Source organism: Ailuropoda melanoleuca, chromosome 2, assembly GCF_002007445.2.
Source record: "Ailuropoda melanoleuca isolate Jingjing chromosome 2, ASM200744v2, whole genome shotgun sequence".
Taxonomy (NCBI): Eukaryota; Metazoa; Chordata; class Mammalia; order Carnivora; family Ursidae; genus Ailuropoda; species Ailuropoda melanoleuca.
The window spans coordinates 76,103,338-76,119,558 of NC_048219.1; the positions used below are offsets into that span (position 1 = coordinate 76,103,338).

At 40.9% G+C, this 16,221-nt stretch overlaps 2 protein-coding genes across 7 annotated transcripts in view; one reads left to right on the forward strand and one right to left on the reverse strand.

Annotated features, from left to right (window-relative positions):
* AKNAD1 (AKNA domain containing 1) overlaps positions 1-1,839 on the reverse strand; it is a 41,959-nt gene extending 40,120 nt beyond the window's left edge. For all 3 annotated transcript variants that reach the window (XR_004623343.1, XM_034654014.1, XM_019799643.2), the window contains exon 1: positions 769-1,839. Coding sequence is in view for 2 of the 3 variants with exons in the window: in XM_034654014.1 (XP_034509905.1) it covers positions 769-1,749 (981 nt within the window). In the remaining variant the exon portion in view is untranslated. The remainder of the gene's footprint in view (positions 1-768) is intronic.
* GPSM2 (G protein signaling modulator 2) overlaps positions 1-16,221 on the forward strand; it is a 90,187-nt gene that overhangs the window by 788 nt on the left and 73,178 nt on the right. For 2 of the 4 annotated variants that reach the window (XM_034654010.1, XM_034654012.1), the window contains exon 2: positions 7,269-7,404. The exons of the other annotated variants lie outside the window; for them this stretch is intronic. The gene's annotated coding sequence lies outside the window, so the exon portion shown is untranslated. The remainder of the gene's footprint in view (positions 1-7,268; positions 7,405-16,221) is intronic. 4 annotated transcript variants of the gene reach the window in all.

A 16,221-nucleotide genomic window follows, 5' to 3' on the forward strand; every position in this document is an offset into this window, starting at 1 on the left:
GTACTAAACAGTTACCAATACAGCAAGCTTGGAACATGTTATTAAAGATCTAAATTTGACTTGATTTAGCGTTAATAACCACGAGTGTAATATATGGAAGGCAGAAGGCCAGGTCCCTGGGGGAATTAGGCAATGGAAAGATGAAAACAAGGTTGCTGCCCTCCAGAATACTCAAGTCTAGTGGAAGAAACAGATATTTCCAAATTATCATGATCCAAAGCAGGCTGACATAAGTGCTCTGACAGAAACCTAAACAAGAGAGGATGTGAAAGACTGATGGGGGCGGTGGGAGTGAGGGTGGGAAAAGTCCCACAGCCAACAGGGAATTGAAGGAGGCCACGAAAATGAGCAGGTCTTTGATAAGCAGAGGTGGGATGTCCCATGTAGGGCAGGAGCTCCAAGGGTGGGGGGCCAGAGAGCTTGGGGACCAGCCAGTTCATTGAGGATGATGTGTGGGGGATGAGAGCTAATTTATAAGGGTAGAATGGAGCCCCCCCAAAAAAAGTGGGGAAACTCAAATTCCAGGCCAGAGAATTTGGAGTTTAGTCTATGATGTGTTGTTGTTTGTCCAGCCCCTGATTCTTCTCAGGAAGACACCCACCGATCACTCCTCGCTCTTTTGGCTAAGATTAAGTGTAGGCAGACACCCTCTGAGCTTCTGAGAGGTCAAAGACTAGAAGTCAGTCGCATGCACCTCACAAAGGCCCACACTGATGCGGATGGGCAGTGGCCCCGGTTATGCATTTCCTGGAGACTACTTTCACTTACCTCTGTCTGTTGTGAAGGTTCAGCGGTTTTCCTTTTCTGCCCTTGTCTTTCAATACAGTTTGACCTAAAAATGCTTTCTAGAATGTCTTGCACAATAGCTGACTTCTCTCTCAATTTAGGAGAAAAGTTGGCTTGTTTATCTATTGTAAGTGGTTTGTTAATTGTTTTATTTTTAGGGATTTTCTCTTTGGGAGCAACCTTAGGGAAATCAGATAACTGGTAATGAACCAGACCATGGCCATGTTTGAACCCATTGCCTGAAACTGCTTTTTCAGTCTGCAGTTTCTGGGGTGGCTGCCCTTGGCAACTTTTTGGTTTATCATGTAGACTCTTGATTTTAGTTAGAAAATTTGAAGTTTCTTGATGGCTGCTCTCTCCAGTAACCTCTAAATCGAAGGCGTTCTCTTCTGTCACAGTTAGAGAACAACAGGGCATATTGCTGTTTTCACCACCCCTTTGGGGGCTCAGTTGGTCTGTAAGTTCTGGGGTTTGTTCTTGTAGCCAAGAATTCTTAACATGGCGCAAAATAATATTTTTAATAATACCGTCATCAGAACTGTCCGCATTAGAAATCTCTGGGAGAGTTTCACAATTAATGCCTTGACCTTTTAAGAATTCCTCATTGGAAAGATGATGGAGTAAAATATCAGAAATGTTTGACTTTGAAGGGTCTCTTTCATTAGCCGGAATATCAAGATTTGTGGTGGATTGTTTCTCTTTATCATAGTTTTTGTTGATAATAGTTTTAGCCATTTTACCCAGAGTCATGGCCATGTCTGCATTTCTGGAGGTCTCTTTATAGGTAGCCTTTTCTTGAGGGTCATCTACTGTTAAAGGAATTTGATTTGAGGTATCAAGAATATCATTTTTTGAGGTAAAATTGTAATCATTGTATATCTTAATTTGGGAGAAAGCCCCATCATAAGGCAAATCTTCCTGTTGCTTAGAAGTTGTATCTTCTGAGAAATTGACTTTGTCCATGTATGTGCAGCCTGGCCTCCTGTGTCCCTTGCTGCCTGTTCTTGATGTTCTTAATTATAACAGTAGATCTTCTGGTTTTCGTTGATTGGCTTCATTGTGTGTCCTATTCTGTGCAAAATGAGAAGAATCTCATTGTTAAATATATTGGACTCTCGTGTGTGAAACTATGCTTATATTGCTGTTTATGCCAGAACAAAACGGATGCTTCTCATTTAGGGAAATTCAGTTACAAACAGGAAGGCAGAACACTCAGCCAAGTGGTATATAAGCAAGGAATAAAGAAAAAAAAAGTTTGGAGGCAGTTTTACATATTTTGTTCGTTAAATTTTGAGGGAGAATCTGGTCTCTAGTTAATGATCAAATACTTATCGTCTTCTCCTTGAAAATGCTATTTGGAATATATTCTCCCCAAATAGGAGCTTAGGATGCCATTGAAGGATTGCTATGTTAAAGTGCCAGGGCTGTCACTTGTCCACACATCACTGACAGGCCTCCACATTGTGTGGTACTGAACGCTGGCTCAGCTCAAACATAACCACCAGCCTTCTCTATTCTGGGGCGTTTTCATCTGTCCTTCCAGACATTTTGGTCCCCTTCTCCTGATTTTCTCTTGTATGTTAAAGAAAGGCAGAGAAGGACTAATAGAAATATGACCAAGGAACAAAAAGTCCTTTTGAACAACCAGAGGCCAGTCTGCCGCCAAGCATCCCTCTTCTGTCTCAAACCCGGGCAGAAGCCAGTCAAAGAGGCTACCTTGCTCTGAGCAGTCCTGACTGGTTGCCCCAGCTTGGGGGTAGCAGTGTATCTTAGGGTCACTCCTGAAAATGGTAAGAGCAAAACCATCTACCATTTGGTATCAGCCTGTCTTTCTTTTAAACCAAATTGAAAACATCCATTTAGATATCTCCTCTTGATTTGCGAACCTTTGGAACAACTCCTTAGAAGCCATAAGATTTCCTCTAGCTTTAGGGGGAGTAACGAGGCTCTGACTCACCCAAGGGGCCTGCGGCCACCAGCTGCCTCCCTTGCCCATATAATGACAGGGTTGGATGAGCAGATCTCTGAAGCTGTCTCCTCCTCTAAATTTTTATGAGTCTGTGAACTTGTGGTTTATTAGATAACCTGAAAATCTAAAATAATATGTTTGACCCAAAAAATGAGCTAAGAAAAAGGAATACAAACTAAATGTCTACATCTACAGAAAGTTGTTCAAAAATCTTAATTTATAGTTATGTGCCAATGTTAGAGAACTCAAATCAAAAAGATATTCTGTTTAAAGTGAGGGGGGAGGGGGAAAGGAGGGAGGGAGAAGAAGGGAAGAAGGGGAAGGAATGAATAGGGAGAGTAGGAGGATGGGAGAAATAGAAGAAGAAACACTGCAGGATTACTTTAAATTATTTAGTGCCTAATATTCACTGTACAGTGAGGTATATCTTCATGAACAGAATTATAGGTTACTCCAACTCAAATTAAAGAACATGGGAAAATGCTTCCCAGGAAAGTCAAAAGCACAGTGGGAAAGCAAGACTTGAAAGACATAGATGTGAATTCCAGCTTCTCTCCTCATTAACTATATGGCATCGGCAAGTTACTTAATTTTTCTGAGCCTTAATTTCCTCTTCTGAAAAATCAGAATAATACCTAGTTCGCAGGATTGCTAGAAGAATATGAGATAATGCATGTAAAGCTCTTGGCACAGTGTTTGGCAGAGTGAGCATTCAATAAATGGTAGTTTAAAAATGAAAAACAGGGGCGCCTGGGTGGCACAGCGGTTAAGCGTCTGCCTTCGGCTCAGGGCGTGATCCCGGTGTTCTGGGATCGAGCCCCACATCAGGCTCCTCCGCTATGAGCCTGCTTCTTCCTCTCCCACTCCCCCTGCTTGTGTTCCCTCTCTCGCTGGCTGTCTCTATCTCTGTCGAATAAATAAATAAAATCTTAAAAAATAAAAAAATAAAAATGAAAAACAAAAACAATGTCAGTGTGGGAATACCAAAGAATGCCCAGATATGGAAGGCTAGGTACTCTACTTGCGGGGATATTTAAAGGTCAAAGGAAGAAATAACATATCTGAGACATGATCTCTGTAAGAGTTTTAAACTATTTAAAAAATCTACCTGTAGGGGCGCCTGGGTGGCACAGCGGTTTAGCGTCTGCCTTCGGCTCAGGGCGTGATCCCGGCGTTATGGGATCGAGCCCCACATCAGGCTCCTCCACTATGAGCCTGCTTCTTCCTCTCCCACTCCCCCTTCTTGTGTTCCCCCTCTCGCTGGCTATCTCAATCTCTGTCAAATAAATAAATAAAATCTTTAAAAAAAAATCTACCTGTAAATGAATACGTTGTTTTAATGGTGAAAACTACCACTAATAAATTTAAATAGAATGTGTCTAAGACATCCAAATGGCCAACAGGTACATGAAAAGATACTCAACATCACTCATCATCAGGGAAATGCAAATAAAAATCACAATTAGATAGCTATCCAACACCTGTCAGAATGGCTATCTTCAAGAAGACAACAGCAAATGTTGGCAAGGATGTGGAGAAAAGAGTACCCTTGTAACACTGTTGGTGGGAATGTAAATTGGTTCAGCCACTATGGAACAATATGGAGATTCTTCAAAAAAATTAAAAATAGTTCTACCATATGATCCAGCAATTCTACTTCTGGGTATATATATATAAAGAAAATGAAAATAGGATGCCAAAGAGATATATGCACTTCCCTGTTTATTGCAGCATTATTCACTACAGCCAAGACATGAAAACAACCTAAGTGCCCATCAATGAATGAGTGGGTAAAGAAAATGAGGAAGAAGGACATCCTTCCATTTACAACAACATGAGTTGACCTTGAGCACATTATACTAAGTGAAATTAAGTCAATCAGAGAGACGAGTACTGCATAAAATCACTTAGATGTAGAATCTTAAAGAGCCAAACTCCCAAGTACAGAGAGTCAAATGCTGGTTACTAGGGGATGGGGGGGTGAAGGGATAGGACAGATGCTGTTTAAGGTATACATTTTCAGTGAACAGTAAATAAGCGCCTGGACTCTAATGCACAGCATAGTGAATATAGACAACAGCATTGTATCATAACCACAAACCTTGCTAAGAGACTAGAACTTAATTATTCCAACCACTAGACAGAAATAATGATTATGTAATATGATAGAGGTCCTAATTACCACTGCAATGGCAGTCGTATTACAATATATAAATATATCAAATGAACGTGTACCCTTTAAGATTACACGATACTATGTGTCAAATATACTTCAATAAAAACATCTGATTTCTGAGGGGAAAAAGAGTATCTTCAAATGCCTACAGAGAAAAGAGAAAGGAAAGATGAATTCTACTTTTGCAGGACTTTTAAGGACCCAAGCTACAGCCCCAAACTCATGCTCATGCTTTCTTTGTATATTGAGATGCTCCTGGATGACCTCTAAGCCCTTCTCGCTAAGGAAGAAGAGACCCTTTGTTAGCCGGATCCTAGTTTCTCAAATGTCATCCCACCGAAACTGATACAATTAAATTTTTGCTAAGAAAAAGAAAAAGAGAGAGACTGCCAATAGGGCTTCTTACAGGTGGCTGGAAGGAACTGGAACATCTTCTCATGTAAAAACCCAACTCAATCTCAGAATCCAACGGTGAATCCAAAGAGATTCTGGTCAGAACCCAATAGAACCTTTCTGTAGACCCGATCTGATTTACTGAGTTCAGTGAACACATTTAGGGCCATGGCTGCTTATGTAGCTATACTGACCATTATGTGCTCAGCGGTAGCTCACAAATCACCCTGAGCACGGAGCAGATGAGGCTGGCACATCCCCGTGACCCAGCCCTGTGAAAACACGTCAGTCTGCGCCCTGTGAACAACAAGTGCTCGCCATGCTGACATCTAGTTCCTGTGTGGTTTACTTCTTTTTATAAAGTCTGAAGTTGGCGTTGAAGTCCTGACATGCTCACTAAGTTGCTCAGTTTAAGAGAAGGTAACCATGGCTGGGATGACTAGGGATCTGATGGAATCAGTTAAGAATGTCTATAGAAGGGAAAACCAAAACTCCTTAGTGGTTAGAGGTCTAAGAGGGTCAGCAAATCATTGTTTCTGGGTAGTAGGTGATGTTTGTTCTATTTACTAAGCCCATTTAGTGGTAATATACCATGTATCATGTTCTATATTGGAGGATTATTTCCATCTTCAAAGGAAAACTGTGGGACCATGTGCCTGTGACAGTCACTTAACCTCATCCCTAATACCCTCCATTCTGTGTTGAGACCCTTGCAGGCCTCCAGACAGGCTATGACCCAGAGGCAGAGGAGAAAGCAGACTTTGTTTCTACCCACCCTTGCAAGACTCCCTCCACTGAAATATGAACCACTCAACACTTAGGTCTTGAACCCCACTCTTCTAAGATCAACCCTATGAAGTATAATAAAAATAGTTGACTGTTGGATGCAAATTCTTCTTCCTCCTTTATATGTGTGTCAGGAAGAATGTGAATAGATTACAGTTAGGAGCTTTAAGTTCATGATCCAATGATTTTCTTTCGTTAAGATTTTTTTTTTATTGGAGTGCCAGGGCGGCTCAGCCAGTTAAGCATCTGCCTTAGGCTCAGGTCATGATACCAGGGTACTGGGATGGAGTCCCAAGTCAGGCTCCCTGCTCAGGGGGGAGTCTGCTTCTCCCTCTCCCTCTGCCCCTCCCCTGCCACTCGTGTTCTCTCTCTAACAAAATCTTTTTTAAAAAATATTTTTTAAATTTTTGGGGTGCCTGGGTGGCTCAGTTGGTTAAGCATCCAACTCTTGGTTTTGGCTCAGGTCATGATCTCAGGGTTGTGAGATTGAGCCCCACATTGGGCTCAGTTTGGAGTCTGCTTGGGATTCTCTCTCTCCCTCCCCCTCTGCCCCTCCCCCTGCCCTCTCACTCTCTCTCTCAAATAAATAAAATCTTTAAAAAACTTTTTTTTAATTTTTAAGTTATCTCTACACCCAACGTGGGGCTCGAACTCACACCGCTGAGATCAAGAGTCACATGCTCTACTGACTGAGCCGGCCAGGCACCCCTGCAACAGCATATTGTACTGCCTAGAGCGAGATGCTGCTCTAAGTCTTCAACCAACACATGCCACAGTCAGCACCAAGAGGAAAAACAATAGTGGTAGTAATTGAAACTCACCTCCATCTTGGGGGTCTCTGGACATCCTGGAGTGAACCCGTGAACCTTTCAATACAGATGAGCCATTCTTTAATGCTAAATCATCTTTCTTTTTTTCAATAGTAGGAAATTGGCTATGATTAAATAATAGAACAAAAACTAAGCATCCAAATCATGGTGTGCCTGCCTCTTCCATGTTCCCTCAATTGCAAGAAATTAACTTTGAAGACTACCTAAGGAACTTCCGATGTGATCTAAACTTGCCTCTGTGTGTGTGTGTATGTGTGGTCTTTTAAGAGCATTCAAAAATACTTAATTTGACCCTTTTAATTTTCAAATTCTCTCCCTCTATTTTTAGTTCAAGATGTCTATTTACTCACGAAGACAAACAGGAGATGGCTCAGAATAATATGTCCTAGGCCACACCTGGAGGCCAGTTTTTCATGGATTTTGTATCCTGTATATGGTGTTTCTAGATTCAAGCATTTTTAAAGGTAATGTGATACAGGCTCCCTCTGCAATGACTGCATTTGATCACATGCTGGTAATGCTATCAGCTAGCTTTATTTCAGAAACGTGGGTGCCCACAAAAGCAGTGTCTATAGCTGTAACCATACACCTTTCCGCGTGGCCGTCTGGTTTCCACCTGTCAGTGAGTGGCAGAAGGGAGACACTGTGTTGGAGCAAGAAATCAACCCAGTGCTCCCTCGAGGCCCATATGGGCGTATTATTTACAGCCCGTCTTGGAAATGTAGGCCTTCGGTAAGTGGCCACGAAACTGATGACCCCCTGTTACCAATTATTTATCCTGAAACTGTTTGAAAAATCTAAGCAAAAAGCTTTTGAAACTGTGAGTGAACTAGTATTTGGAGAAGCTTCCTGCCCGTGTTTTACCAGCAGCCTTTTCTTGGTGTTCTTGCCCCCTTGAAGGTCAGTGCTATCTCTTTATCCAGTTTTCCCATCGACATAACCATGCCTTCATCTTGGATTTTCTAATTGATGCTGTAAACCACAGACCTTTGCTGCACTTTGGAAACAGTTAGAAAACTCCTGCCAATTGATTTTCTAAAAATAATTCTAATCACAAACTTTAAAGAACATTGATTTAAAGAACTATAATTTAAAAAACAAAAAAACAAAAAAACTTGTCCTTTCCCTGAACTTTCTTGCTTAAGTTTGGCAAACCCTAGAGATAAGAGGGGCAAGAATATAAATTACGTCCTTGTAGAAAAATAATAACACTACTTCCTTAACCCCTTTCTTACAAAAAGCCCAGAGCCTCCCACCAACATGACTATGAAGTAAATATTACCTAATCCAATGCTGAAATGCCAATTTTTATTGGACAGTTTTTCTTGCTATATTAAGATCCTAGAAGTGACAGCCATACAAAAGGAAAATAATGCTCAGCATTGAGCCTATTATGATTGGCCTGGGTAGGCTTCATAAACATTAATTAAGGTACACAATACCCAGATAAGGTATTTCTTCACCACTCTAGCAATATCATCATCTCAGAAATGGAAACTCAGGACAGTGCTAACCAATTTAGGCCAGGAAATAATTACCTGCTTAAAAGATAACAGTGCTTGGCATCGAAATTACACATTTTAACCAAGCCACATTACAAACTCTAAACACTTTCAGAGACTTAATAAGTATTTCCTTTTAACCTCAACAGATTGGAAGAGAGAAAGCAATTTGCCAAAATTACACAGAGGGTCACTAGCAGCGAGGACTTAGTCCCATCCCTTGGATTCCAGTATTAGAAAGCAAAGGTTTATGGAGGGTGCACTACGTGCTGGGCCCTTTGTGAATTTCATCTCCTCAATCCTCTCCATGGCCCCCGAGATAAATACTCTATCATCCCTGCTCTAGGCTAAGGAAATGAGCTCAGAGGAGCAGCTAGGACAGCTCAGTCTGATTCCAAAGCCCTTCTGCTCTATTAGACCATGAGTTACAAAGTGGAAGAAGAAATAGAGGTGGTGAAACTCACCAGAGCTTTTTTTTTTTTTTTAAACAGGATTGGTAATTAATTTTCTATTCCTGCTGTAGCCAATTATCCCAAACGTAGTGGCTTAAAACAACACAAATTTATGACCTTTCAGTTCTGGAGGTCAGAAGTCCAACACTGGGTCTCAGTGGGCTGAAATCAAGGTGTCAGCAGCCTGCATCCCTTCTGGAGGTTCTAGGGGAAAATCCATTCCCTTGCTTTTTCCAGTTTCTAAAGGTGATCTGCATTCTTTGGGCGGTGGCCCTTCCTCCATCTTCAAAGCCAACATCATCACGTCTTCAAATCTCTCTCTTTTTTTTTTTTTAAAGATTATATTTATTTATCAGAGAGAGAGAGAGTGCGAGCGAGCACACAAGCAGGGGGAACGGCAGGCAGAGGGAGAAGCAGGCTCCCCACTGAGCAACGAGTCTGATGTGGGACTTGAACCCAGGACCCTGGGATCATGACCTGAGCCGACAGCAGATGCTTCACCAACTGAGCCACGTAGGCGTCCCCACAGTACTCTATTTAATATTTTGGAGAATTCTTAGAAAACCAGGACCTATGCCTTGTCATTTCTTCCCCAGCTAGTATCTCTTGTACCAGTGTCCCCCAAAACCCCTCGTAAAAAGAAGCTTTGTCATCTCATGGAGCAAACTTGTTAAGATACCGTAGGAGGACATACCTCAAAAGTGGAAGATTTAATAAAACAGTAAATGATTGGGACACCTGGGTGGCTCAGTCAGTTAGGTGACTGACTCTTGGTTTCAAAGTCCTGGTCTCAAGGTTGTGAGATGGAGCCCCGTGTAGGGCTCACGGTCAGTGCAGAGTCTGCTTGTCCTTCTCCCTCCCTGTCTGTTTTCCCCCTGCCCACTCGCTCATGAGTGCTCTCTCTCTCTCTCCCAGATAAGTAAATAAATATAATACATTAAAAAATTTTTTAAAAAACCATAAATGAGAGGTATTTATGCATGCAACCACCTGGATGCATCTCAAAATAGTTACGCCATTTGAAATAAGCCAAAAAAAAAAAAAAAGTACACGTCTATATAAAATTCTACAAAATGCAAAATAATATATAGTGACAGAAAGCAAATCACCTGTTGCCCAGGGTTGGGGTGCAGGTCGGGGAAAGGATTACCAAGGGGCATAAGAACATTTTTAGTATTAATGGATATATATATTTCTTTATTTTTTCAATTTTCTTTAAATTATAGTTAGTTAACACACAGTGCAATATTGGTTTCAAGAAAAGTCAGTTCATTCACCACTTCATCTAACACCCAGTGCTCATCACAAGTGCCCTTCTTAATACCCATCACCCATCTAGCCCATCCCCCACCCACCTCCCTTGGATTGATGGATATACTGATGGCGGTGCTCGTTTCACAGATGAATAAATAGTCATATAAATGTCAAACTTGACAAATTATGTACTTTATGTGCTATTTAGGAGGTGTCAGTCGCAGCTCCATAAAGCTGTTAAAAAACATACATGAAAAGAAATTTCAAAATCCTCCAAGGCACACAAGTACTTCATAATTGAGGTTCAAGAGCCAGAGAGAAACTGAGGTCCCGCTGCGATAACCTGATCGATAACAGCTCTTCAGAAAACTCTTACACGCCTCACCCAGGTGTTGTCATTTCAGGATGATTGAAGATTTGCAAGTATAACACATTCGGGAGCTTATTTTGCATATTATCTAAGCTCCTTAATTGGTACACGGGGCCCTTTGTGAACTGTGTGGGCCGCCTACCTCTCCAACCTGTCTTCCTACCGCACTTGGACTTGAAATTCGTGCTTCAACCATGCCAGGCTATTTATAGCTGTCCAAGCTCACCTGTGTTTTCTGTCTCCATAAGATGCACTGCTGTCCTCTCTGCCTCCTGGGCCAGGAGAGGCCCTCCCCTCCTCCTCCGCCACCTCCCGATCCGGGACAAGCATCCTCAGCTGCACTTTCCCCACCATATCTTCCCACCATAACTCATCGTTTCACTTCTGTCTCTGTCACTAGCCGATCTGTACTCCCAACCTTGGCATATAGCAGAGACGCGACAGTTACTTTGTGGAATTAGAACCGCTCCCAGTATGTCATAGACACAAACCTCAGCCATTGGGGTACCCGTAGGGAAGGCCTTCCACCAAAAGAGGATTGGGGCTATTGGTAGACAAAGGGCTAAAGCACGGTCGTGAAGTTGGTGGCAGGGACACCATCGCAGTCCCGACAAGGGCAATGGTTCTCAGGAGGAGGCAGGGCCACTGCAGAGGGTTTCAGAAACTGTGGGAGTGTTCTTGGTCATCACCCTGCTGCCTGACTGGGGAGGTGCTCCTGGCTTCTAGCACCTGGAGACCAGGGTGGGAGTCAGTGCAGAACAGCCCTGTAAAGAGCATCACCTCCAAAGTGCCAGTAAGGCTTCACTTAGAAAAATACTGCTCTAAAGATAAAAAGTGTTTTCTCTGTAAAGACTGAAAATACTCCTCTACCACAGGGCTTCAGGTGAGGGGAGGTGCCTTCAGGGAAGGGCCAGAATCCTCTCCCCCAGCGGCAAACACTCGTTCTCCTTGTCCCTGTCTCCCTCACCAGCCAAGTTTCACTCTTCCCTCTGAACGTCTGCCCTTCATCTCTTTTGTTCCTCAGACACCCGGTCTCCTTCCCACCTTGGGGCCTTCACTTCATGCTGTTTACTCTGCCCAAAGTGGCCACTCCATCTTCCTCCCTCTACCTGGTCATTTCTTACTCATCCCTTAGCATGTCATTTCCTCTAGAACCTTCTGTCATCTTCTACACGAGCCCTGCTTCCCCTGATAGAAACTTTCAGAGCATTCTGTGTATCTCTTAATAGCCTTTATTACAATTCTAAAATATTGGTGGAAGGAAGAAGGAGAGAGAGGGAGGAGGGAGGGGGAGGAAGGAGGAAGGCAGGCAGAGAGAAAGACCCATTTGGCTGTTTGAGGAGGCTGGAAAGAGCACACATTTTTATAAACCAGACTCTTAGCTCTGCTTCTTATTAATTGAGAAACTTGAATTAGTTACCTAAGTGATTTGCACCTCGGTTTCCTCAACCACAAAATGGGGATAAAGGGTATTTGTGGGAATTAAGTGAGAAATATATAGAGCATCTTGCTCAGTGTGTGACACACGGAGGGTGTTCAATAAATGCCAGATCTTCTTTCCCTCTCCCTCCTCTTCCCCCAAGGGAAGGGCATGTAAAAGTGGACATTTAATTGAGGAAGCTGGACTAAAAAAACCTTTATGCTTAGCTTGATGGAGAGAACTTCTGTAAGCCTTCTAAATGGGTTTAAGGGACTCACAAATGTCTTTTTTTTTTTTTTTAAGATTTTATTTATTTGTCAGAGAGAGAGAGCACAGGCAGGGGGAGTGGAAGGGAGAGAGAGAAGCAGGCTCCCCACTGAGCAGGGAGCCCGATTGGAGACTTGATCCCAGGACCATGGGATCACGACCTGAGTCAAAGGCAGACACTCAACCGACCACGCAGGCGTCCCAGGACTCACAAAAGTCTTAAAGAACGCCTGTGGTCAGGGGGTGGGCAGTCGTAATGGGTGGTGAGTAGAAGCAATGAGGCGAATTCAGACACTGATATGGAGTGTTGCTCAATATTCTTGAAAGACGCACTCTTCATAATCCTTCCAGCATGCTAGCAAGCATATGTAGGATGACTGTACCTGATTTCTTGAAAGGAATGTGAGCTAACCGGGAAGTAAGGCACCTCTAAAAAGTTACTTAGTCCTTTATGTCTCTGAGATCACGGTCTCACTGAGGTCCAAGTGATGCCAAAAAAAAAAAAAAGTTGGGGGAGGGTCAGTGACACCTATCTGAGGTGGAGTCTAGCCACTAAAGTAGAAAGAGTTCAAATGACCACAACTTAGATTTGTATGATTCGCCGTCAAGGGAACCTCTGGGCACATCTGCAATCCCATAATTAAGACTGATAATAGCGTCATAAAATAATGGGTATAATCTTCAAAGGAGAACGTTTGAGTATGCATATTATCCTAAAGGCAAACAGACTCTTAGAAGTTCAACACACAGGAGATTGCCAGGGTAGTCATGGGAGTCCCACCCCCTTTCGGAGTAATCCACCCTGCTGAGTGATATTGGGAATAACAGGGTAGTAAGTAAGTTTCATTGTGCAACTTCTTTTGTACATGACACCACGTGAATTAAAAGCACTTGATTGCCTTGCTAACAGGCAGCCTCCAGACCTACTGTTAAGCAATGATATTGACCACTTCAACTCTAGAGGACCCCAAAAGTTAACCCTGTAAAGGAACACAGGGCTGTTCCCTGGGTAAAGTCCTGAACTACTTACTTGCTTTTCTTTCTCAGGCTCCTTAAGCCTACCTTCTTCATTCCACAAGTCCTAACATGGTGCCTGGCTCACCTGCCTTTACCAATTCCTGTCCTGGATTTAAAGTAGAAAGTTCTACATCCTGGGATGCCCTCAGTCCAAGAATAAGTCACCCTAGTGTAGGGCAGATTCCCTCACCCCTGCCAAACTCCTAAACTGTTATCTCCTCACCCCTAAGTATCTACCCCTGTTTCATATCTATGGATTTTTAAATTTATATATATATATATATATTATATATAATATATAAATTTATATATATATAATATATATATTATATATATATAGTCACCAGAAGGAAGTAACAGAGACCAGAAAGTCACCAGAAGGAAGTAACAGAGAGCTCATTCATGGTGGAATATTCAGATCCATAGTATTTTTTCTTAGTTTTAATCTTTTTATTGCTTTATGCTTTTAGTTTATTGTATAAAATGGGAAAAGTACAGAAATGTCCAGACTCAGCTTCAGCATAATTCTTTCTACTGTCTATTAAACATGTTTTCCATAGTTGGGATCATAATAAATAAGCAATTCTGCAACATGCATTTTTTCAGTGAACATAAAGAACATTTCCTCATGTTCTTATACTTTTAAATAATTGTCTATTTTTAATAGTTCTATCCAGTGCATGGCTACACTGTAATCAATCCTTTTCCTAACAACAGACATTTAGATTGTATCCCATTTTCAGTATTTTTAAATGACATAACAGTAGACATCCTTACCTACATTTTAAATCATTTCCTTGGGATAAATTCTTAGGTGGGAAAGTATAACAATTTTATAAGTATAAGAATTTTAACTTTCCTAATATTGATTTCAAAAAGTCTGTACAAGCATATTTTCTCACCAGCTATATGGCAATGAGACTTCGACATGCTCTGTAACACTGAACAGAAACATTAAAAAAAAATCTTTGTAGATTACAAAAAGGTATTTCAATGTTGTTTTAATTTGCAGCACTTGATGACTGGTAAGGTTGGACATTTTTCATATATTTATTGGTCTCTTTTATTTTTTCATTTATGAATTATCTCAGTCCTTTGCTCATTTATCTATTACCACAATATGATTAGTTTTTTCTTATTACAAAAAGTGATACATGGTCATTGTGAAATGTGTTAGAAAATGTTAATATTTATAGTATTTTATAAAGGGCTCCTTATAGAACTCAATCCAATATATTGTATCTATGTCAACCGGTATACATCTAAGCCATTTTTTTTTAAGTATAGTTGACACACAATATTACGTTTTCAAATGTACAACACAGTGATTCCAACAACTCTATATATTATGGCGTTCTCCCTGCAAGTATAACTACCAAATGTTACAATACAACCCTATAATAATACCTTAACTATATTCCCTATGCTGTACCTTTCATCCCTTATTCATTCCATAAAAGGAAGCCTGTACCTCCCACTCAGTTTAACCCTTTTTGCTCAATAACTCCCCTTCCTTCCGGCAACCACCGGTTTGTTTTCTGAATTCATGGATCTATTTCTGCTTTGTTTGTTTGTTTATTCATTTGTTTTTTGGTTTTTTTTTTTAGATTCCACATATAAGTGAAATCATATGGTATTTTTCTCTTTCTGACTTCTTTGACTTAGCACAATACTCTCTAGATCTATCCATGTTGTTGCAAATGGCAAGATCTAATTTTTATTTATTTATTTGAGAGCGAGAGAGTGGGGGAGGGGCAGAGGGAGAGGGAGAGAATCTCAAGCAGACTCTGCACTGAGCGTGGAGCCTGACACAGGTCTTGATCCCACAACCCTGAGAACATGACCTGAGCTGAAATCAAGAGTCAGATGTTTAACTGATTGAGCTACCCGGGAGACCCATATTTTTTATAGCTGAGTAATATTCTCTCTCTTTCTCCATAAATATAAAGATATTTATCTCTCCATATGTATCTATATCTATGTTTTATATATATTATACATATATATAATATATATACAAAATATCTTCCTTATCCATTCATCTGTTGATGGACACTTGGGTTGCTTCCATGTCTTGGCTATTGCAAATAATGCTGAAATAAACATAGGGGTACATATATCTTTTTAAACTAGTGTTTTCATTTTCTTTGGGTAAATACCCAGTAGTGGAATTACTGGAGCATATGGTATTTCTATTTTTAATTTGAGGAACCACCATACTGTTGTTTTCCACAGTGACTGCTCCACTTTACATTCCCCCAACAGTGCCCAAGTGTTCCTTTTTCTCTATATCCTCACCAACACTTCTTATTTCTTGTCTTTTTGATATTAGCCATTCTGACTCATGTGAGGTAATATCTCATGTGGTTTTGATTTGAAATTCCCTGAGGATTAGTGATGTTGAGCATTTTTTCATGTGTCTGTTGGCCATCTGTATGTCTTTCTTGGAAAAAAATGTCTATTCAGTTCCTCTACTCATTTTTAATTAGATTATTTGGTTTTTTGATCATGAGTTGTATAAGTTCTTTGTATATTTTGGATAGTAATCCCTTATTGGATATATCATTTGCAAATATCTTCTCCCATTTGGTCGGTTGCCTTTTTGTCTTATTGATGGTTTCCTTCTCTGTGCAAAAAGCTTTTCATTTTGGTGTAGTCCCAATAGCTTATTTTTGCTTTTGTTTCCCTTGTCTAAAGTGACATATCTAGAAAAATGTTGCTAAGATTGACATCAAAGAGATTACTGCCTATATTTTCTTTCTGGAGTTTTATTGTTTGGGGTCTCACATTTAGGTCTTTAATCCATTTTTAGTTTGTTTTTATATATGGTCTATGAAAGTGATCCAATTTTATTCTTTTACATGTAGCTGTTCAATTTTCCCAGCACCATTTATTGAATAGACTGTCTTTTCCCTATTGCACATTCTTGCCTCCTTCATTGGAGATTAATTTGCCATATATAAGCATAGGTTTATTTCTGGGCTCTCTATTCTGTATCA